General features: G+C 39.7%; 1 protein-coding gene across 1 annotated transcript in view; it reads right to left on the bottom strand.

Annotated features, from left to right (window-relative positions):
* The window catches only part of UTRN (utrophin), a 501770-nt gene that overhangs the window by 293780 nt on the left and 184672 nt on the right, over positions 1-23318 (bottom strand). The window contains exon 51 of the mRNA XM_034766878.1: positions 16262-16451. Within this exon, the coding sequence (XP_034622769.1) occupies positions 16262-16451 (190 nt within the window). The remainder of the gene's footprint in view (positions 1-16261; positions 16452-23318) is intronic.

Consider the following 23318-nt stretch of genomic DNA (forward strand, 5'->3'; position numbering starts at 1 on the left):
GGGATTAAATGAATGATTATTGAAAAGGAACACTGAAGTCTTACCTGGAGTCTGTCTCCAACAAGCAAAATAAAGAAATGTAGACAACTATGAAGTCTGAAAGATCCTATAAAAACCATTGTTGGCAAAAACAAAACAAAACAAAAAAAACCACACCACCACCACAACCAGGCAGTGTAATACTTGGAAATATGAACATCTGCAACTCAACTGGTTCAGGTTTCAGAATGGTAGCTGTGTTAATCTGTATCAGCAAAAACAATGAGGAGTCCTTGTGGCACCTTAGAGACAAACAGATTTATTTGGGCATAAGCTTTCATGGGCTAGAATCCACTTCATCATCTGAAGTGGGTTCTAGCCCATGAAAGCTTATGCCCAAATAAATCTGTTTGTCTCTAAGGTGCCACAAGGACTCCTCATTGTTTTTGCTGATACAGATTAACACAGCTACCATTCTGAAACCTGAACCAGTTGAGTTGCAGATGTTCATATTTCCAAGTATTACACTGCCTGGTTGTGGTGGTGGTGTGGTTTTTTTTGTTTTGTTTTGTTTTTGCCAACAATGGTTTTTATAGGATCTTTCAGACTTCATAGTTGTCTACATTTCTTTATTTTGCTTGTTGGAGACAGACTCCAGGTAAGACTTCAGTGTTCCTTTTCAATAATCATTCATTTAATCCCACTCTTAATTTATTAATTAATTTCTCTCTAGCAATACTTTCCTCTCAATTCTTATAAATCCTTTAGCCTCTCTCTCACTAGTATTCCACCAACCTACTTTTGCTGCTCTTAATTGCCCCATGTAAACCATTCCTCTTTGGGTTACCTTCAATTTAGAGTGCAGATTTTTTAAAAACAACCTTCAGATCTTTGAGTGGTACTTTATAAAAGCATACTGGCCACTACTTGTTCTTTGCCTTCATATTTTTCGACATTAATAGTGTGTTGCCTTTCAATTACCATACTTCCGTCAGGCTTCTTCCAGAAAGGGGGATCTTAATACTGCCTTTCATCAGATATTACTCACTTGATTCCTCAATTCCTCAAAATTCACTCTCCTGAAATCTAATATCCTTACGCTAGAGCAGGGGTAGGCAACCTATGGCACTGGTGCCAAAGGCGGCAAGCGAGCTGATTTTCAGTGGCACTCACACTGCCCAGGTCCTGGCCACTGGTCCGGGGGGCTCTGCATTTTAATTTAATTTTAAACGAAGCTTCTTAAACATTTTAAAAACCTTATTTACTTTACATACAACAATAGCTTAGTTATAGAGAGACTTGTAGAAAGAGACCTTCTAAAAACGTTAAAACGTATTGCTGGCACATGAAACCTTAAATCAGAGTGAATAAATGAAGACTCGGCACACCACTTCTGAAAGGTTGCCGACCACTGTGCTAGAGCATTCTTTAAGCTCATTCCTTATTCAAATAGCTCATGTTTCCAACGTTTGCTTTTGTTCTTATATTTGTCAACAAGTTCTCTAGTGACAGATCTTTGTAGATGGAGAATCTGAGTCTTGTGGATTGTTTGCATGGCAAATTACTGAGCAGCAAGTTAGGGTGTGGACCTACAGCACACCAGCTTGCTGTTTGTCCAGTGCGGACACTACTACAGCACAGTAAAATTCCCAAGTGCAGCAACCATACTCTGGGACTTTCACTGTGTTGTTAATGCGACTAGGCAGCTCTGGGATTGTGAAGGGACCTTAAAGAGGGCATAAATTACATTTACTCTCACTTTAAGGTCTCTTCACACCGACAGAGCAATATAAAGCAGACGTAGTATAAATGAGAATTAGCTCCAGAGTTTCTACTATTGAGATCATAAATTTGTCTTATACATAGTTCAGGAATGTCCCTGATGATGTACGTATGGCTGTACTTGTCACTCATCAAATATTAGGTAGGTAAACAATGCCACAGCTACAGTATCCTGTGGTTTTGACCACCCCAAGAGTTGCTTCAGGAAATTCTTGTTCACTCTCTCTCCTAGTGTCCTTTTACTCTGCTATTGTTTCTCCTTTCTGCCCCCAATTGATTGCCACTACTTCATCAGATTGAACAGATGTCAATACTTTACCAAGTTCAGACTATTTAAATATTAAGGGTGAAATCCTGGTTCCACTGAAGTCATTGGAAAAACCTGCATTGACTTCAGTGGGCCACAATTTTACTCTAGCCTTTTGCCACAACTATCCCTATACTGATTTTTTTTTTTTTTTGGCCTTATTCCCAGTCATGTTTTTCAAACTTCCATAAGAAGACTGTAGCACTCTGTACCTGAAAGCAACACCCTGGAGCCCCCATATTCACCCATCATATAATTATGATCTATTTCATACAAAACATGCCATGTAAGATATCATATGAAAGGTCAATCTGCTGAAACAGATTCTTCTGTCAAAATATGTACTGCATTAGTGTGTATGAAGTTATGAGATTTTGCTGCATGGTTGTTACTGAAATATGTTGTAAGCTTAAGAGACTCTAGTGCTAGAGGAGACAGCCTGTGTATTAAAACAGTAACCTGGCTGCAACATCCAGTGAAGTAAGAAAAACTGCTTGATCCAAATACTGCCTAGTCTAATAAGGTTTAAGATTTAGATAGTGTGCTTACCTTTCATTTTCTTTGGTAACTATCTCTGACCTTTTGTGCGACCACTTATCACTTAAAATCTAACTTTCTGTGGTTAATAAATTTGTTTTACATTTTAGCTAAAACTATATTTCGGTTGAAATGCGTAGGAAATCTCAGCTCAGTTTATAAAGGCTAGTGTGTATCCTCTCCACATCGAGCGGGGAGCGGACTGGGTAATAAACTTACAGTGGTCAGGCTTCTGACCAGGGCAAGACTGCACAGTTCTGGGGTACAAGGCTGGGAGCATTTGGCTGGTGCCTTTTTCAGTGTGATTCATGAGTGGCTCAGGGAGCATTCATGCAATGTAGCTGGGAGTGGGACCCCACATGCTGTTGTACTGAGTGATAACAGGGACTGGAGGCGTTTGGTGCTTGTCAGCAGCAAAGCATTGTGAGAGACAGCTCAGGCTGGAGAGTTAAGGGGGCACAGCAGTACCCCAGTTCCAGGTTTTACCCCAGAGATCCCATCACAAAGACCTCTAGTTATTGCTACTTTCAAAATTTGAGGACATCACCAATGTCATGTGAAAGGTGACTTTGAGCTACCTTAGTGTTCATTATACCCATTTTATTCAATATCTTCTTACATGTTTTGGATAATGGCATAGAAAGTACACTTATAAAATCTGCAGATGATACCAAACTTGGAGGGTAGCAAATTCAAAATGATCTTGACAAACTGGAGAAATGGTCTGAATTAAATAGGATGAAATTCAGTAAGGACAAATGTGAACTACTACAATTAGGAAGGATTAATCAGTTGCACAAATACAAAATGGGAAATTACTGCCTAGGAAGGAGTACTGCAGAAAACGATCTGGGGGTTATAGTGGATCACAAACTAAATATGAGCCAACAATGTAACACAGTCACAGAAAAAGTGAACATCATTTGGGATGTATTAGCAGGAGTATTGTAGGCAAAACACGAGAAGTAATTCTTCCACTCTACTCAACACTGATAAGGCCTCAACTGGAATATTGTATCCAGTTTTGGGACCACACTTCAGAAAAGATGTGGACAAACTGAAGAAAGTCTAGAGGAGAGAAACAAAATTGATTAAAGGTCTAGAATACATGACCAAGGAGGAAAGATTGAAAAAAGTGGGTTTGCTTAGTCTGGAGACGAAAACAGAGGGATGACATGATACCACTCTTGAAGTATGTAAAAGGCTGTTATAAAGGAAAGGGTGACAAGCTGTCCTCTTTAACCACTGAGGACAGGACAAGTAATAATGGGCTTATATTGCAGTAAAGGAGATTTAGGTTAGACATTAGGAAAAACTTCCAAACTGTAAAGGTAGTTAAGCAAATTAACTAGGGAGGTTGTGGACTCTCCATTGTTATAAATTTTCAAGAACAGGTTAAACAAATACCTATCAAGGATGGTCTATATCGGGGTAGGCAACCTATGGCACGCAAGCCGAAGGCAGCACGCAAGCTGATTTTCAGTGGCACTCACACTGCCCGGGTCCTGGCCACCAGTCTGAGGGGTTCTGTATTTTAATTTAATTTTAAATGAAGCTTCTTAAACGTTTTAAAAACCTTATTTACTTCACATACAACAATAGTTTAGTTATATATTATAGACTTATGGAGAAAGACCTTCTAAAAACATTAAAATGTATTACTAGCACACGAAACCTTAAATTAGAGTGAATAAATGAAGACTCGGCACACCACTTCCGAAAGGTTGCCGACCCCTGGTCTAGATAATACCTAGTCCTGCCTCAGTGCAGGGGACTGGATTAAATGCTATCAAGGTCCTTTCAGTCCTACATTTCTATGATTCAAAACTTTTAATATTACTAAGTCTTAGTATATTCAATAATAGTAGAGAAAATAAATAGCAGAAAAGGACGAACAGCATCTTTAAAATATGAATTTATACATTTTAATTCTTTTTTAATGAACACATTTTTTCAGAAGAATATTCTCTCTCTCAAATACCAGCTCTTTCCCATTCTCTCTTTCAATTGGTCTGCATACGTGCTAATAGTGTGTTGTAATTCTCCAACAACGTAATTCATATTCAAAATGTTCCCTACATTTACCTGCTTGAGCTATAAAACATTTTATCATTTTTGTTACAAGCATTCATAAAAGCTTTCTAAGTTCATATAGTGTTTTCATAAGTAATGTTGCAGTTTTAGCTTTAGGGGAAAGATCTGTCAGTTTTATACCTTCTCATGAAGCAATTTTTCTGGTCTTCAGTGATAACCTCATCCACTCCCAAAATACCTGAAACCCATTTGGACGTAACAGTAGAAAGTGTGCTCTTTTCATTGGATAATTGGCCTTTTAGGTTATTCCATCTCTTATTTCTGAATATTATGATGCAATAAACTGTTTTTAAAAAATTGTGTCCGACAAATAAGGAAAAGTTAACCACTGAAGGATGACATTCTAGTATGTTCTGGTACAACATAACTGTTGTGCTGCTACAAAATACTAGTTATGTCCTCAAGTGATTTCAACGTACAACAGTTATGTAGCAGGTTCAGTAGAGGATTATCAAAAAAAGAGTTAAGCATTCATCATTGTGTTCGTCTGGAGAAGTCCGAGGAGGAAAAAGGAATACCTCACATATGAAATATTAACCTGAACTTAGAATTTCCTCTGATCTTCCATTTCAGCAACATTCTAAATGTAGTTCAAAGAAGGGCTGGGTTTTGTTTCTGCTTTTAACAAATTTACAGCCTGAAGACTCTGAGTTTTAAGTTATTACTTTACCACGCTACTAAATTAGAAGAAAAGCAATTTTGATTACAATTTGAGGATAATGCCTGTTTTTGTTTATGATACTCTTAATTAGATAAGCACCCTGTTCGTCTGAGCATTCATATTGTTGATGCTAATTTCTTTGCCGTTGCTGACTTTCCCACTGACCTCACAGGGGGCTTCTTTTACATGGAATGTAATTAGTATTTTCTAGGTTATGCAACAAGGAAAAAAAAATAGCGAGGCACCAATTTGTTCATTCAAAACCCTAATAATGATTATGTAACTTCTCATGCAGAATTTAACTGTTAACTCTATATTTCCACAAATAAACAAGAGAAGTACATACTGCATTTTCTTCAAAGGTTTGAGGAGGTGGAGACGACAACTTAAGAGTGTAAATAAAGATTTCCTTAAAAGCTATTTTCATTTTGTAATTTAATTCTCAGAAGCAAAAAAGGAATGAAACGTTCCATCATCAGTCTCACATATCACTGCCTTACACTGACACCTGCTGGAAGTGGCTGGGTTTGTAAATATTTCCTTTTCTATCAGTAGCTGATTTAGCAGGGCAGGACAATTCAAACTCCAGTTTAATCACCAGGGTATGTTTAGGAGCACTAAAGCAAAGCTTTTAAAGAAAAACATACAATATATAATCACAAATGTCCCAGAACCTACCATTCAGTCAGAAAATATGTTTTAAGTAACAGTTTCTTTAAGATTTTTAGTATTCCTTGGGTAGATTTAAAGTCAAAACTACATACATGATAGTGTCTAGACTTCCACTTAGTAGACAATTACTGCTGCTATTAACTCCCGTCTATAGGATTCATTGAGTACTTATTACCAGGTTGACAAACATTGTTACAAGGTAGTTTATCTACAAACATAAAAATGACTAAAAAGATGCTTGTATGTATTCATAATTACTAGTAATTTTACAAAAGAAAGTGAGAATGAATATTTTCTTCTCCATTAATAAAAAACTGCTTTATTTGCATGACAAATGTTCTTTACCAAAGCAAATTATTCATTGTTAAAATGACAAACAAAAAATACTGAAGCAGACATGCTTAAATAACTTGCATTTACACAACAAACTAGCTATTCTCAATTATTCATTTCTGTGAATTGAAACACTGCTTAACTGCATTAGGTAAACGGGACAATTTCAAATGTATATACAAAGGGAGTACAATCATCCTGACATGCCAAAACTCTAGCCGTGCTAACTTACATTCTATTAAACAACTATTACTTTTTGGTCAAGTTTAGAAGTAATGAAAAAGACAATGAAAGAATATAAAGCATTTGGGCAATGCCTTTGTAGCTTATTTCACCTCAAATTTCCCCCAACAGAAACTATCTCACATTGATGCAAAACATCATGATTAGCTAGCAGCATGCCATTTTCCAATCTAACCAGAAATGAACATTGAGAACTTTTCAGTTTACCTTCAGGCGTGCATTGGTTTACATATCTCATATGCAATTTGTGTGTACTTTCAGTATGAAACAGAAAGGTTTAAAAACATCATAAGCACCAATAACCAACAATTGCTTCAAAAACAGCCAATGGATTTCATGTTAATGTCAAAATAGCCTTTTTCTCATGGGCATGCACCTCTCCCAATAACTGTACTGTCAAAAGTCATGAAAGAGAATCCACCTGTTAGGCTCCAATAATCCATGATAGCATGTTGCTTTATGTTAGGCTATGTTAACTGTCTAAGAAACGGCTTCCGAAATACAGCACAAACTTGCATTCAAAAGTCTCATATCCATAAAGTGACCACCCTTTTAAAAAAAGCTGACTTCAAGTGGGCTGCTTGGGATACTTTCACAGCAACAAAGTTATCCAGCTGTACCTGTGCAATGTATGGAACAATACTACACTCCTGCTGGAGTCTGAACATTCAGTCTCAAGGAACGAGATAATAGTTCTATTCAAACAAAAAAAGTTGTCAAATCTATCAACATGATTTTCATCTAACTTTTTTTTTAATTTTGTAGAACACTAAAAAAATAGAATAGGAAAATAGAAATGTTAACACTGTTTACTAACCTGCTGAAAACATATGCTTGCTTAAAGTTTGTTTCAACTCAAAAACAAAAAAAAATAAATAGGAATTTAAGAAACCTTAAGTATCCTGGATAATGACTAAATAGGAGTTAAAGAACTATAAGACATTTGCCAGAACCTAACCATGGTCCAAAAAAGACTTCTAGGGAAGATAATTGAATGTCAACAGTTTCTTCACAAAAATCCTTAAATGTTAGCCAAAAACATTTTATCCAAAAAAGCCACCACCTCGGCAAGTGCATTTAAAGCAACATATTTCACATTCTTGAATAACTCATATGTATGTACGTACAACAGAATATAACAGGCTTTCAAAATTTACTTTCTAGAGTAGGATGCCTTCTTGCCACCCATCCTATTTGTTGGCTTTTTGAGATAAAAGTAAGGTCTACAGACTCCCAAAGGTCTGTTTTTTCCCCATTTTTTACTCACCTTACAAAGCTTTTGGTAACGTGGGGAAGAAACTGCCATCCTCTGCAAGCGATGCAACAAGACCACAACTTTCTGCAGAGATGTTCTCACCACAGCCATCATTTTAAGTTTGCCACACTTCTGAAGACACCTCAGAATTTGCATTATAAATGAAGAGCAACTATGATTTCCTCCTGGTCACTGGACAATGATTTGCCAGCTCTCTGAGCATGCTCGCTTCCAGGATTGCTTCTGAGAGCTACAAAGCTTTATATGTCTCAAAGGCAAAGGAGGTTGATACAGCATAAGTTTCTCTCAATTAAAAATAAAAACCAAGAAAATAAAACCCTTCACAGATCCTCCTAGCCAGTATTTGCTCAGCTCAGCATGCACGGGGAAAGAATGAAGTTGTTGAGCAGCCGAATGTCTGCTACCATACTGGAATGCACTGAATAGCAGAGAAGATTATAACTGAAACATTAAAGCTGCAGAAACAAAAACAGAATTCCCTTAGGAAGACAGCTCCAACATATCCCAATAGTTCTTCCCTTATAGCTGTTTTATATTGAGAAAAAGAGAGAGAACGGCATTCACTCCCTCACTCTGGAGAAGGGTGTTCTCCCTCTCAGACTAAATGCAGCTCTGGCAGAGCTGTGGAGTGAGTGAATAACAGACCGTGTTATCAATCTTGAGAGAAGAGCAGAGGGATACCTGCCCTAATTATATCAGCCATATGTTAAGGGCTAATAAATCACAGACAGGCACATCTCAAAGCTAGATTATTAATACAAAAGGAAAAACTGCCAGGGACAAATCTCTTTCCTGTGAAAACTCTTCTAAAGCTAATTCATCCAAAGGGCTCCCAAACGAATAATTTCCACGCCAGCAAGCATGAATATTTTTAAGATGCCATTTCCAATTAGAACCCTTTCCTGAATGACTCATTAAGAAATGGAAACAACAAGAGTGAGAATATGATTTTGGCAAACTGAACATTTCAAGTCACGATCACGATCCCTAGACAGGGTCTCCACTGCCTTGAATCCTCAGAGGCAACACTTTGATGTATATTCACCATAAAGCAGTATTATTTAAGCAAGCTATCTAACAGCAGAAATAAGACACTACAATGTGGGAATTTTTTTAATACCTATAACATACTCCAGGTGTAATCCAGCCAACATACGTAGCCATATTACAGCACCACCACATCCAGCCATGTCTTATTCCTTAGAGAGGTGAGTCAAAGACATTTTCATTTTTATTAGAGGTGCTGCCAGAACAAACATCCAAAAACATCAACACAGCAGGAAGCAAAACAGCTAGAGTTTTGGACAACACTGGATGACATCACTGCCTCAAAACAGAGACAGATCCAACTTTGATTATAGCAGGTGAGGTAATCAATGCAAACTGGTAAAAAAAATACAGTGTTCTACAAACCCATCGAAAAACAGTGCACAGGGAGGAAAGAACGCCCTATGAGCAAAACCCTTTTGAATTATTTTTACATTCATGTACGTGGCTTCCACTATCATAGCATCCTAAAAATTCTCCAAATTAAGAGAAGGAAAAAACACATAGCTTATGATATCCACATTTCTGAAAGAAAAGGAAATGCACTTATACAACTACAATACCTATCAAAACAGAACAGAAAAAATATTAAATTAACATATTAATTAGAATGTTGGGTCTCAACCTGGGGGGTCAAGTCCCCAAGGGGAGTTACCAACATTTTCAGGGGCTCTTGACCACCTTTTCTTTCTTTATGGATAGATAGTTTCTGGACATCCCTCTGCTCTCCTATGGGAATTAAGAACATAAGAGCTTCCATACTGGATCAGACTATGGTCCACCTTGCCCACTGTCCTGACTCCAGCAGTGACCCATGCCAGAGATTCAAGGGGAGTATAGAGAAAAGGACAACTATGGAGTAATGCACCTCTGTCTTTTATTCCCAGTTTATGGCAGTCAGAAGTTTAGGTTCACCTGCGCAGGGGGTTGCATCCCTGCCCAGCCTGGCTAACAGACATTGATGGACCTATCCTCCATGAACTTACCTAGTTCTTTTTTTAACCCCTTTATGCTTTTGACCATCTCAACATCCCCTAGCAATGAGTTCCACAGGTTAGTTTTGCATTATGTGAAAAAGTACTTCCTCTTGTTTATATTCCACCTGCTGACTATTAATTTCATTGGGTGACCCCTGGATCTTGTATTGTGTGAAAGGGTAAAACTTCTCTATTCATTTTTTTTTTTACACCATTTCATGATTTTACAGACCTCTTTCATATCCCTCAATAGTTGTCTCTTTTCTAAGATGAACAGCCCTAATCTTTTTACTCTCGTGTTGTATGAAAGATGTTTCATATCCTTGATTAATATTTGTTGCCCTTCTCTGAATCTTTACAAGTTCCACCATATCTTTTTTGAGATGGGGCAATCAGAACTACACGTAACATTCAAGCTGCGGGTGCCCCATAAGTCTGATATAGGGACATGATGATATTTTCTATCCCTTTCCTAACAGTTCCTAACATAGTTAGCTTTTTTGACCGCTGCTGTGCATTGAGTGGATGTTTTCAGAGAACTATTCATGGCAATTTCAAGATCTCTTTCTTGGATGCTAAAAGCTAATTTAGACCCCTTCACTGTGTAATTATAATTCGGATTATTTTTTCCAATGTGCATTACTTTCCACTTAATAATGTTGAATTTCATCTGCCATTCTGTTACTCAGTCACCCAGTTTTGTGAGATTCCTCTAACTCCTCACAGTCTGCTTTGGACTTAACTATCTTGAACAATTTTATATCATCTGCAAACGTTTCCACTTCAGAGTTCACCTCTTTTTCTAGATCATGAATGAATTTATGTTGAACAGCACTGATTTCGGTACAGATCCATAGGGGACTTCTCTCCATTGTGAAAATGACGATTTATTTCGATCCTTTGTTTCCCATCTTTCAACCAGTTACTGATCCATAGGAGGACCCTCCCTCTTCATCCTGTGGCTAGTTTCCTTAATAGCCTTTGATGATGAGTGCAAGTCAAAGGCTTTCTGAAAATTCAAGTACAACTATATCGACTGGATCACCCTTATCCACATGCTTGTGGACTCCCTCAAAGAATTCTAACATTAGTGAGGCATGACTTCCCTTTATAAAAGCAGTGTTGACTCTTCCCCCACCAATCATATTTATCTGCTAGGTGTCAGATAATTCTGTTCTTGACTATAGTTTCTACCAATTTGCCCAGTACTGAAGTTAGGCTCACTGGACAGTAATTTAACGGATCTCCTCTGAAGCCCTTTATAAAAATCAGCATTGCATTATCTACCCTCCAGTCATCTGGTACAGAGGCTGATTTCAGTGTTAGGTTACATACCACAGTCAGTAGTTCTGCAATTCGAGTTCCTTCAGAACTCTGGGCGTGAATACTATCCACTCATGGTGACTTATTAGTGTTGAATTTGTCAATCTGTTCTAAAACCTCTTCTACTGACACATCAATTTGGTTGCCCAACGAGAATCTCTCTGATGTAGGGATCTGCTCTGTAGTGAAGACCAATGCAAAGTATTAATTTAGCTTTCCTGCAAGTGCTCCTTTGTCATCATTGGCCCCACTGTCTGTTTGGCAAGATTTGTGCTTCTGATGTACTTAAATAATTTTTTTTTCCTGTTAGTTTTTGCATCTTTAGCAAGTTGCTTCTCAAATTTTTTCTTGGCCTGCCTCATCATATTTTCACATTTTACTTGCCAGACTTTGTGCTCTTTCCTATTTCCTGCATTAGGATTTTTCTTTCAAATTTTTAATGGATGCCTTTTTGGCTCTAATGGCATCCATTAATCTGCTATTTAGCCGAGGTGGCATTCTTTTGGTCCTCTTACCGTCTTTTTTGACATGGGGTATATATTTATATCCCAAATTAAAGGATTAAAACTTTTCTTTGTAATGTGGGGTCACAGCATACAAGAGGTTTGAGCCACTGAATTAGGATAGGAGATCTGGTACACAGCACAGGATGAAGATGAGAATGGAGACTGCAACTTGTACAAGAGACTACAACTGCTCAAGTTTTTTTGTTTTGTTTTTTAAGACTGCAGAGTTAGATATATTCTACAGAGCTAGAATACAATTTACCTGTTTACCTAGAAGATGCATACTTTTTTTCACTGTCTAGCCTGAATGGATAGCCAATGTCTGATTTCAGGTTTAGTTTGAAAAATCTGAAAGAATTAATACATCTACTATTAATCTGCATATTATCTATGTGAACATCTCCATACATCTTTCTAGTGCATCAGTCAGAGGCAACAATTAAAAGCAACATTAAGGCTCTGACAAATTCACAGAAACTCAGGTATTGCATAGCTTTGAAGCATACGCTTTATACATTGCTCAATTTTAAACATTTCAAGTCCTGGCGTACTCCCTTTCAAACAGATGTGATCAGCTTGGAGACGATTCTATGTCCTCTGCCTTGGTTCCCTCAGTTCTCCCCCCCTTCTGAATACTCCCCTTTCTGAGAAATACGACAGCACATAGGAATATGGGAAAACTAAACACTTCCCGTCCTTAAACTGGCTTTACTTGCTTTGGTGTTTTTCCATTTCTTTATTCTCTGCTCACACACTCACTCTCTCCCCATTTCATTCTTTTATCTCCAAATTTAATAATATACATTTTCTCCATCTCTGTAATTATTTTCTCTCCTCTTCTTGTCTGCTCTTCATATTCCCATTCCCAAGCTCTATCCCTAGCTCACGTCCCACCCCATGCACACTTCCCCCTCCTTATACCTGTGCTAATGCTGGCCTGCTCTTCTGCACCTGTGTTCGGGATGGGACAATCCCTTCCGCATGGAGTCTGACCAGAGCCAGCCTTCTTCATTTAAGCAGATTCTTCTGCCCAACACCAGCTTCCTCTACCACAGCCTATGCATTGGATTGGGTAGTCCCCCGACCGTAGGTTCTTCCTCCTTGAACAATTTACGAATAGATTTCCCAGCTGGCCTTTTTGCTTCCCACCTCATTTGACATTCACTACTGAATCAACTCTTCTACTCACCAAAATGGCCACTCCTCAAACTCATCTTCACTAAACACTGACAATGGAAATTTCCTTCTCACCAACACCACCTCTTTTCCAGGGCATAGCCCACCTACCCTTCCATCCAGTCTTTTTGTAATCTCCCAGCCATTAAGTACCCTTGATTTCCACACCACTCTCTGTCCCCTTCTCTCACCTCTCTGCCTCCATTCAGTCCTTCCCCAAGACAGGATTATCGTAGCGCATTCTACTCACTCCATTTTGCCTCTTTTGCCCCTCTCAAAGTCTGTTCCTTCAACCGCCTACCCTGACTTACATTAAGTACATGATGCCGCCACTTTCCTTCCCGTGCCACTGAACACTTCTGGCGTTCCCATGGCCAAATAGATTTCCTCCATTGCAAATCTGCCCTCTCCTCTTTCAACTGTGCCATTTTCTTTGTCACCCATTTCATCCAATACACACAAGGAATTAGACCACCAATAATAACAAGATTGATGACTAGTTGAATTCATTTTACCTATTTAAAAAAAAATTACTAATGATTTGGAACCATCAAATTATGCAACAGCTAACCTGTCAGATTTGAGTCATGTCACTATAGTCCTCTCTTCTATTATTTGTTAAACCCTTACCTGTGTCTTGTTTCAAATTAGATGAGTCACAATCTGAACCCCTTGTAAAGTGCTAATCAATCAGTGTATAGTTCTCCTATAGTTTCTCATAAGAGCAAGGACAGTATGAGCACAGCACATGTTTTGTAATCAATTTGATTTAGGAAATACAATTTTTTGTACATTTAAACACATGAAATGGTGAGATAAACACAGTTTCATGTTACTGTATATACCACAGCACCATGGGAAAAAATATTTTTAACATGAACAGATATTGTGGATCTGAATCTGAAGTAATTTTATTTCTCTTTCCTGTAGGTCTAACAAGAAAGACTAACTGCACAGTGCTGAAATCAACACAAGACAAAAAACAAATGTCTGAAAACACAGGAATACACTTGGAATTATTACATCAATACAATAATATGAACATCTATACTTTTAGAAGACTAATGCTCATCAGAAAGTTAAAGTGACCTTGAAAGTGGGGGGGGGGGAATTTATTTCAAAAGTCACTGAGTTATGAAAGCCTTTGATATGTGCTATAGCTAAACCTTTCATATTTGAAAGGGAACTTAAAATTGTGTGTTGACTCATGGGCAGGTTAGGAGACTCTGCAGTGCAGAACAGAGCACAGCCATGGGAAAGACAGAAAACAACAGTAAAGGTGCTGAACTAAAGGAGGTGGTCAGGTGGCTGTGCTTTAGCTTTCTTAGCCCCAAGCAGTCACCTCTAGCTTCTTGTTTTGTGGCCACAGAGAACTCTGCTCCTTGCGGATGATTTGTAGCCACAGGTAGCAGGAAGAGCTAGTATACAGCCTCTCCACTAGCATGCAAAAAAGTCATATCGGCGCTCCCCCACAAAAGAAGATCTCTGTTATTTTAAAAATGGAAACTCTGTACAACTACGGAGAGCTGATCATGCCTCATGACACGGAGGCCATAATAAGGGTTTCCTGCTCCACTGTCTTACCCCTTGTATACTCCTTTTCACCTGTGTAGAGGGGGTATAACACACTAATATTCTGAATTAGCCTTTGCACAGGTGTAAATGACTACAAGCCAATGGAGACTCAAGCCTTCCACACACCACACTGCCTCTGTTGTCCCATTTCAGATCCCTTACATCTCCTGTTGGTACATAAAGTGTTGTTACAGTATTTCCAATCTATGCTGAATTTATCTCCTGCTCTTGTGATTATTTACCCATGGGAGGCTTAAAAAAAAAAAAAAAAAGGAGAAAATGGTAATTCGTGGAAGATAATTACAAACTACTATACTATCATGGTACAATAGTTACGTGAACAGCCACATATCTAGAGAGGAATATTCTGACTGGCCACATTAAAGCATTGGCCATGTTATGTCTGCCATACAATTAACTGCTCTTTCCCTAGACTTTTGTAATTATCACAGATTTTAGATTAGTTAGTTTCATTTAAATTCAATGTAAATATGCTTAGATCAACTGCACAATGGATTCTAACAAGCTCTTGCTCATTAAAAACTACTTAAGCATCATCAACTTAAGACCATGAAAAGCTATTACTACAAACTTGGGGCTGGATTGTGTGGCTGACCTACCTACTGTGCTTTCTTTCCCCATAGAAAGAAAATACATTATATTAGATGAAGTAAACTTTCTCCTTCAGTTACAACATATTAAAAAAATTAGGAAGAAAGAGGGATAGCTGGGAAGGGAATTCACATGATGTCAACAGGGCAACCAAAGAATCCATATTTCTTCAGAAATCATTTTAACCATTTATCTTCTAGCACAAATCCAAAACATGGAAAATTATTTTAATCTAGTGGACTCCAGTCTTTGCAGCCTGAGGCTCAAACATAGCATTACAGAGAGGTCAAGTGTCTCCAATCAACCCTTTGGTACATATTCTCTGCCCTGCTCTCCTCCAATTGTACCCCTGAGGCAGAGCCTGCGTCGCCTTCCCACATAACCCAGTAAAGAGGCATGTTAGGTATGGAGAGGGGCAGTAGCTGGAGTGTGCTAACCCTAGGGGAAGTCTACTCTCCTCCCCCATCCTCTTTTTGGCCTTTCCTGAGTGGCAGTGTGAGGGAGGAGGAGCCTCTCTTTGCTAGGTATTTCCCTAGGCCCGGGGAGAGTGGGTGGAATACCTAGCTTTCACAGTCTGGCAAAGAAGTAGGCAATGGGGCAAGCAGAGCCACTTTCTCTTCTCACTCCCATGTAATGCATCTGGTTACCAGCAGGGGAACTGCTGAGCAACAGTAAAGGGATAGCAACTGCTCAAAGCACTCCCAGCTAACAGCAGCTCTGCTGCTGTGGCTGCAGGGAAAGTGCCTAGGAGGAGGGGGAGTGTGGGAGGCATCTGAGGAGGCATACCTGGTCCTCCCTAGCGGCAGGGCAGAGTAAGCACTTAAGTTAAATAATAACTGGGTGTAGCTCAGGGAGCACATTTTCAATTCATAATGTACATTTTCTTCTTAACACAGCTACCCACAAGGGTCACAATTTAGAACTTGAGGGATACAAATTGCCCAGGACACAGGCTGGACACACTTGCTTTAATCCCGAGAAAGGATTCTTATATTTCATTAAATCAATAACTCCCTCCATGCCCATTGCCATTTAAAAATATTAGTTTCGTGAATAAAATGCAGGATTTCCAGTTTATTAGGCGCCTTTTCCTGGTCAGGTTTACAATAGTGGAGAAGCAGGAAACAAAAACAAACAAACAATATTCTCTCATGCTCTTACCTGCATCTGTTTTTTCAGTTCCCCAATACAGGCACTGTCCTCCAGAGCATTCTCCCGCTGGGATGCATCTGCCAGGACATTAACTGTAGTTTCTGCCTCTTGCATCCATTTGAGGAAGCCCTCTAGATCCTTGAGTAAGGCTTGCACTATCTTCAGTTCAACCTCCAAGGCATTCTGCCTATCACCAGCTCTGAAAGTACAAATGAGACCGGCATCTCAATTTTTCTCCCCTCATTATGACATACCATATTGTGTGAATCATAAATGAAGATACTGTAAGATGATCTGAAGATTCATTATGATAAAACACTGAGAAAACTGTACAGTCTGGTCTCACTTGTTTTCCTGTATGTTAGGTCATTGATTCCTGGAACGTTGCATCTGTATCTATCATTCTGTACTGGATATATGTATTACACCCAAACCCCTGAGGAGTGTGAGCATGATACAAATTATTCAATAAAACCTAGCATTTCCCTCTATGTGTTACCATAATGGGTTTGTGACATTTCAAGTGTGAGAAACTGTTATTTCCACACTTTGAATGTTTTTCTCACTGCTGTTATCAGCAACCACCATCTGAAGAGAGAGCAGTAGCCCGCTGCTGTGAAGGGAAACCATTTCCCTAAAATTGTATATACTTTACACATTACAGCATTGTGGAAAATGGAAGAGATGTACTTCATTTGCACTTGTTTAGGAGAGCCAAATGACTTCCATAGCCTAAAAATACAGAGCTTCCACAAACATAAAAGGTATCTGCCTTTATGTGACAGTGTTTACTTAACACTAGCTGACAACAGCCCCCGTTAGGGTGGAAACATCTAGCTGTATTGACCCCTCTTGCCTTTGATAATTTTCTTGGTGAAAATCATTGAAACGTTGCAAAACCAGTTACCACTGATTACCTTAATTTCTCCAAATTGGTGGCCTTATGCCCAACATGCCCGCCTCACACTGGAAGCTAAAATAATGTTTGCAATTCCCTATAACGATGACCTTTTGGTACCCTAGGAAAGAAGTGTCATATTTAACATCTATGGGTTTTTCTTTTCTCCTTGTGGTCAAGAGTCCATACCTAAAGAATGTGCCATATTTCAAAACTATAACCCCCAAAAAAACACTGGTTACAATATTCTAGCTCAAAAGGCCATGTGAACAGTAAATCCACTGATAACTTTCTGATGATATTTGACAGAAATGTCAATGGTCAAATCTGAGATTTTCCCATATATAGCAGCTCGGAAGTAATAAGCCAAATTTAAATATTATGATTCAAAAAGACACAAATGACTGAAATTGCATTAAATAGACTTGAAGTTTTTCTAACATTCAGTGGACAGATCAAAAAGTCAAATTTGGGGGAAATGGCTCAGGCCCATATCTGATAAAGAGCAAGATTTTGGCAGCCTAACTCATGCTGACTAGTAGCTTTGTATCAAAGAGTAAACTCAAGTTGTAGGATACCTGAGTAAGGCTGGCAGAATCTAGTCCAAAACAGACATACAGAAAGGGGAATTCCAGTGTGTGGTTTCCAACTGTATAACCACACACACTTGTGAGCTTATACTGATGTGCTCTGGCAACATCATGATAAATCACAAGGGATAGTTTCAAAATGCTCTCGGCCAGAGGTTCTCTGAGGACCACCAGTGGTTCGTGAGCTCCATTCAGGTGGTCCGCGGATAGTTCGCTCTAAGGTGCGCGCCTGGGCAGCTGCATACGAGAGAATGAAGGGCCACCCAATTAATTAGTGGAGCCACGCAGGCATGGCTCCACTAATTAGGTGCCTGGACCCTGGAAAAGACACACATGTAAGGTGAGGTGGTGGCCTTGGGGGGGGTGGGGGTGTTAGGTGGGAGGGCGTAGTGGGGTGGGAAGGAGTGGGGGGGAATTTGGGACGTGCAGAGCTGCGGAGGCCAGAGAAAGAGGCGACTTTCCCCAGCTCCAGGGCTGCAGCTGCCAAGGAGAGACAGCCCTCCTTCCCAGCCCCAGCTCAGGGGCTGCCACAGCGGGACTGAGAGGGAGAGACACCGCCCCTCCTTCCCAGCCCCAGCTCAGGGGTTTCCGCAGCGGGACTGAGAGGGAGAGACACCGCCCCTCCTTCCCAGCCCCAGCTCAGGGGCTGCCGCAGTGGGGGAGAGAGGGCACATGGGGTACTTTTTTATATATAGTGCTTTTATCCAAAGCGCTTTACAATAGTTAGCTAACAGTACAAACAACATTTGGAAAAATCATTAAGTGGTCCACTGAGACCTTCAGCAATTTTCAAGTGGTCCGTGAAAAAAAAAGTTTGAGAACCACTGCTGTAGAGGTTGCTATAACATGTTTAAGTAGTCTCATTCACATTATTCCTACAAAGGATCAGAATAAAACTGAGTGACAGAACAACTTTATTACAGAAATGTAACAATTCAAAATTGTTACAGTTAACATTTAAAAAAATCTCATTTAACCATTACCAGTTATACACAGAATCATAGAATATCAGGGTTGGAAGAGACCTCAGGAGGTCATCTAGTCCAATCCCCTGCTTAAAGCAGGACCAACACCAACTAAATCATCCCGGCCAAGGCTGTATCAAGCTGGGCCTTAAAGACCTCTAAGGATCGAGACTCCACCACCTCCCTAAGTAATCCATTCCAGTGCTTCATCACCCTCCTAGTGAAATAGTGTTTCCTAATATCCAACCTAAACCTCCCCCACTGCAACTTGAGACCATTGCTGTTTCTTCTGTCATCTGCCACCACTGAGAACAGCCGAGCTCCATCCTCTTTGGAACCCCCCTTCAGGTAGTTGAAGGCTGCTATCAAATCCCCCCTCATTCTTCTCTTCTGCAGACTAAAGAAGCCCAGTTCCCACAGCCTCTCCTCGTAAGTCATGTGCCCCAGCCCCCCAATCATTTCCGTTGCCCTCTGCTGGACTCTCTCCAATTTGTCCACCTCCTTTCTGTAGTGGGGGGACCAAAACAGGACACAATACTCCAGGTGTGGCCTCACCAGTGTCGAATAGAGGGGAATAATCACTTTCCTTGATCTGCTGGCAATGCTCCTACTAATACAGTCCAATATGCCGTTGGCCATCTTGGCAACAAGGGCACACTGCTGACTCATATCCTGCTTCTTATCTACTCTAATGCCCAGGTCCTTTTCTGCAGAACTGCTGCTTAGCCAGTAGGTCCCCTGCCTGTAGCGGTGCATGGGATTCTTCCTTCCGAAGCACAGTATGAAACTGAATTTGATTTTTTTTCCCCCCAAATATGGACAAAATAAAAGTGAATACTTTCAGTAGCAGTCTTTCATTGTATAGGCACATCTACCAGTAGCTGCTATCCGAAATGCTGCTACTAATTCAGTAAACTGTCTCTTCCCTGCAAGTCAGAACTAAAGTAACACTCTCATATGGTGTCAATGGCAAAGTGTTTATGAAGATGCTGCTGTTTAGAGGAGACAAAAAAGCAAAATCCTCATCACTTGTCATTTTTGTATGTGTAGGAGCTTCCCGGGAATTTTGGCCAATATTCTAACCTTGTACATTTACATTCAACCTCCTTACATTTTAAATGAAGGAATTAATTTTCTTTCCTCCCTTCCTGTCGTACTGTGCTGTGCAGCATTTGCTCAATAGTATTAAACCGTTGTTGTGTTTGAAGCTACAGGTGGCTGAATTTCAGTGGCTGAAATGATCCATAGATGCAAGACCTGATTTCAGAAACAAAAGAAGTTGCAGGTGACCAGTTCCCTTCAGGATCAAGCCCATGGTTTGTACATTAGTTTATTGGCACTCTGGAAAAGCATTGTATAAATGCAAAATAACTGTCATTCAAGAGCAATAAGTCTAATGTCATATCTTTATAACTATTCTGTTCAAAGAAATATTGCTTGAGTAATTCCCATCTTTTAGAAACTAAGTGGTTCCTACACACTCCAAATTCTGGCTACTGCCATATAAACTACTGACAGAGCAGAACCCTTTAATTTATCACTGCCTCTATGGCTTGATTCTGGCTTTAGATTTGGTGGGAACATGCCTGAACATTTATCTTCCTATTGAGGAAATAATAATGGAATGTTAATTCGAAGGATAGGGCGCTTGATAAATATGTTGTCTAACAACAACATAAAACACTCTCTAAAATTAAAGCAATGTAACTTAGCAAAGAGTACGAAATAAAGACGTCAAAGCAGCTAGGAAGTCTTGACTTCAAAATCATTTCCCTCTGTAAGGATTTTCTTCACAAGCCAGGGAGTAAGTTTAAAGGTGAAACAGCAATGAGAACAGAAAGAACAGGCTGGAAATAAAGGTGGCTTTCAAAGAAACAAGCTTCAAAGTATACCTTGACTTTAGCAAAGCTTTTGATACAGTCTCGCACAGTATACTTGACAGCAAGTTAAATATGTATGGATTGGATGAATGGACTATAAGGTGGATAGAAAGCTGTCTAGATCGTTGGGCTCAACAGGTAATGATCAACGGCTCAATGTCTAGCTGACAGCCGGTATCAAGTGGAGTGCCCCAGGGATCAGTCCTTGGGCCAGTTTTGTTCAACATCTTCATTAATGATCTGGATGATGGGATGGATTGCACCCTCAGCAAGTTCACGAATGACACTAAGCTGGGGGGAGAGGCAGATACTCTGGACCCTATCCCTACCCTCAAGCATGACGTATACAAATTGGAGGATTGGGCCAAAAGAAATCTGATGAGGTTCAAAAAGGACAAGTGCAAAGTCCTGCACCTAAGGTGGAAGAATCCAATGCACCACTACAGGCTAGGGACAGACTGGCTAAGCGGCAGTTCTGCAGAAAAGGACCTGGGGATTACAGTGGACAAGAAGTTGGATATAGATCAACAGTGTGCCCTTGTTGCCAAGAAGGCCAACAGCATATTGGGCTGCATGAAAAGGTGCACTGCCAGCAGATCAAGGGAAGGGATTATTCCCCTCTATTCGGCACTGGTGAGGCCACACCTGGAGTACTGCGTCCAGTTTTGTGCCCCCCACTACAGAAAGGAGGTGGACAAATTGGAGAGAGTCCAGCAGAGGGCAACGAAAATGATTGGGGGGGCTGGGGCACATGGCTTATGAGGAGAGGCTGAGGGAACTGGGCTTATTTAGTCTGCAGAAGAGAAGGTGGGGGGGAATTTGATAGCAGCCTTCAACTACCTGAAGGGGGGTTCCAAAGAGAACGGAGCTAGGCTGGTTTGAGAGTGATGTGGGTAACCTGGGAATTTTCCATTTTTCAGTTAGAAGAAAAACTAGGCCTTATGTGATGGTCTAGTGGTGAGCCACATTGTTATAGAAAAGACTTGGATACTTTCATTTCATTCTCATAGAGACTGCAAAACCAAAACTAAGGAAAAGAGAGAACACTACACTGTACCGTAACCACCTTTCATGACAATAAAGCAAGTGCAGTCAGACTCCAAGAGGAGTCCAAATCCAGTCATGAAAGGATAGAGGCTCTGACCAGGGTCTTCCAAGATTGTGGAGTCCATGTTTGAATGAGCTTCAGACTTCCATAAAACTGCAGAAGTGACGCTGGACTCAGGGAGTGCATAGGAAAGAAATATGTGAATTCTATCAGTAAAGCCACGACCAAGAACAAGAAAATCATTCCCCTTTTAATTTTAGGCTCTTCCTAGCCCAGTCTGAACATTAAATTCCATCAACTTGTTTTTCAGATTCAAACTAAAAATCTATACTCTGCAGTACGAAGAAATGCGAGCACAGGGGGGAGAACGCGTCAGGAAGAAACAACTGGGATGCTGAAGACATGGAATGTCTTCAATGTCCATTATTGAGGCTGTGACGATATTTATGAATTACCATAGTTTTAGCCTTTGAGTATAAAAATGTTATTAGCCACTGTACAGCATATCCAATTTACACCACATCAAACTGGAGGGCTAAATCTCTTTAATGTCAATGGCTTTAAAATGAGCTGTTGAAAATTTAAAGTTCTGCTGGAATTATGTTTTATAGCTATATTGTGATGCTATTCAGAACCGTGAGTCTTCCAGCTAAAGTAACTAAAGAGAGTCTTCCTGGTTTCTCCATGCATGGATACTGCCAGAACAGATGATTTAGCACTTCTAAAATGATATTATAAGCATAAATCTTTATTTAAAGCATAAGCAATAGAACTGAACTTTGTGCACCAAACGATCTCTTACCCCATGTGAAGGAAGTCTCAGATTGTATGGTATATATGGCCTAGGTTGCCAATCACATACACAAACTCAGATTTTTACTTCCATTCTTTTTTCATTTAGGCAATTACAGTAACAGTTATAGGGATGACCCGAAACCACAAATCTCAACGCAAATGGATGATCAAGAAAGGCACTGATCCATGAGACGTCCTCAACACTATGAAGTGGCCCACACTATGGAAAAACCTGGGAATCTATCATAAACCAAAGCCTTTTCCCACAGTGTGCCCGGAGCCACAGGGAATTAGGTGCCCAAATCCCAGTGAACTTCAATAGGTTTTCAAACTCCTTTGAAAATCCCAGCCTATATCTCAAGACACATCTAAAGAGGGATATATTTTTGTTCTCTCTCTCTCAAAGCATCACATAGGATGAACTACAAAGTTTTATGCCATTTCAGTTGTCATCTCTGGAAATAACCAGGAAAGCATTTGTATATACTCCTTGCCATATCAAAAGTGAAAATTACTACTAAGGTAGAGTTTTCCCTCCCAGGAAGAGTAATAAGATTCTATACACTGCTTCCTTAATTACCTCGGACACTTACTGCATGCCACTGCAGTAACCTCCTCCTCTCCTCCCCAGGACATAATGCCACTTACACAACTTTCATTATTCATCTCTCTCTTCTCATTCACTTTCAGCTATAAAAGCAGTTTCATTGGTTGTCATTATTTAAAAAGACTTTTTAAACACATTTTCCCCCTAATAATAATGATTCTCTCTTCTGAATCATCATTAAATTATTGGATAAGACAACTATGGTCTTTTAAAGCTTTTGATATTCAAAAAAATATCAGTCACATACTATTCTTGTATCATTTGTTTGTCAGCTACTAAAAAA

Source organism: Trachemys scripta, chromosome 3, assembly GCF_013100865.1.
Source record: "Trachemys scripta elegans isolate TJP31775 chromosome 3, CAS_Tse_1.0, whole genome shotgun sequence".
In the NCBI taxonomy this organism is placed as follows: domain Eukaryota; kingdom Metazoa; phylum Chordata; order Testudines; family Emydidae; genus Trachemys; species Trachemys scripta.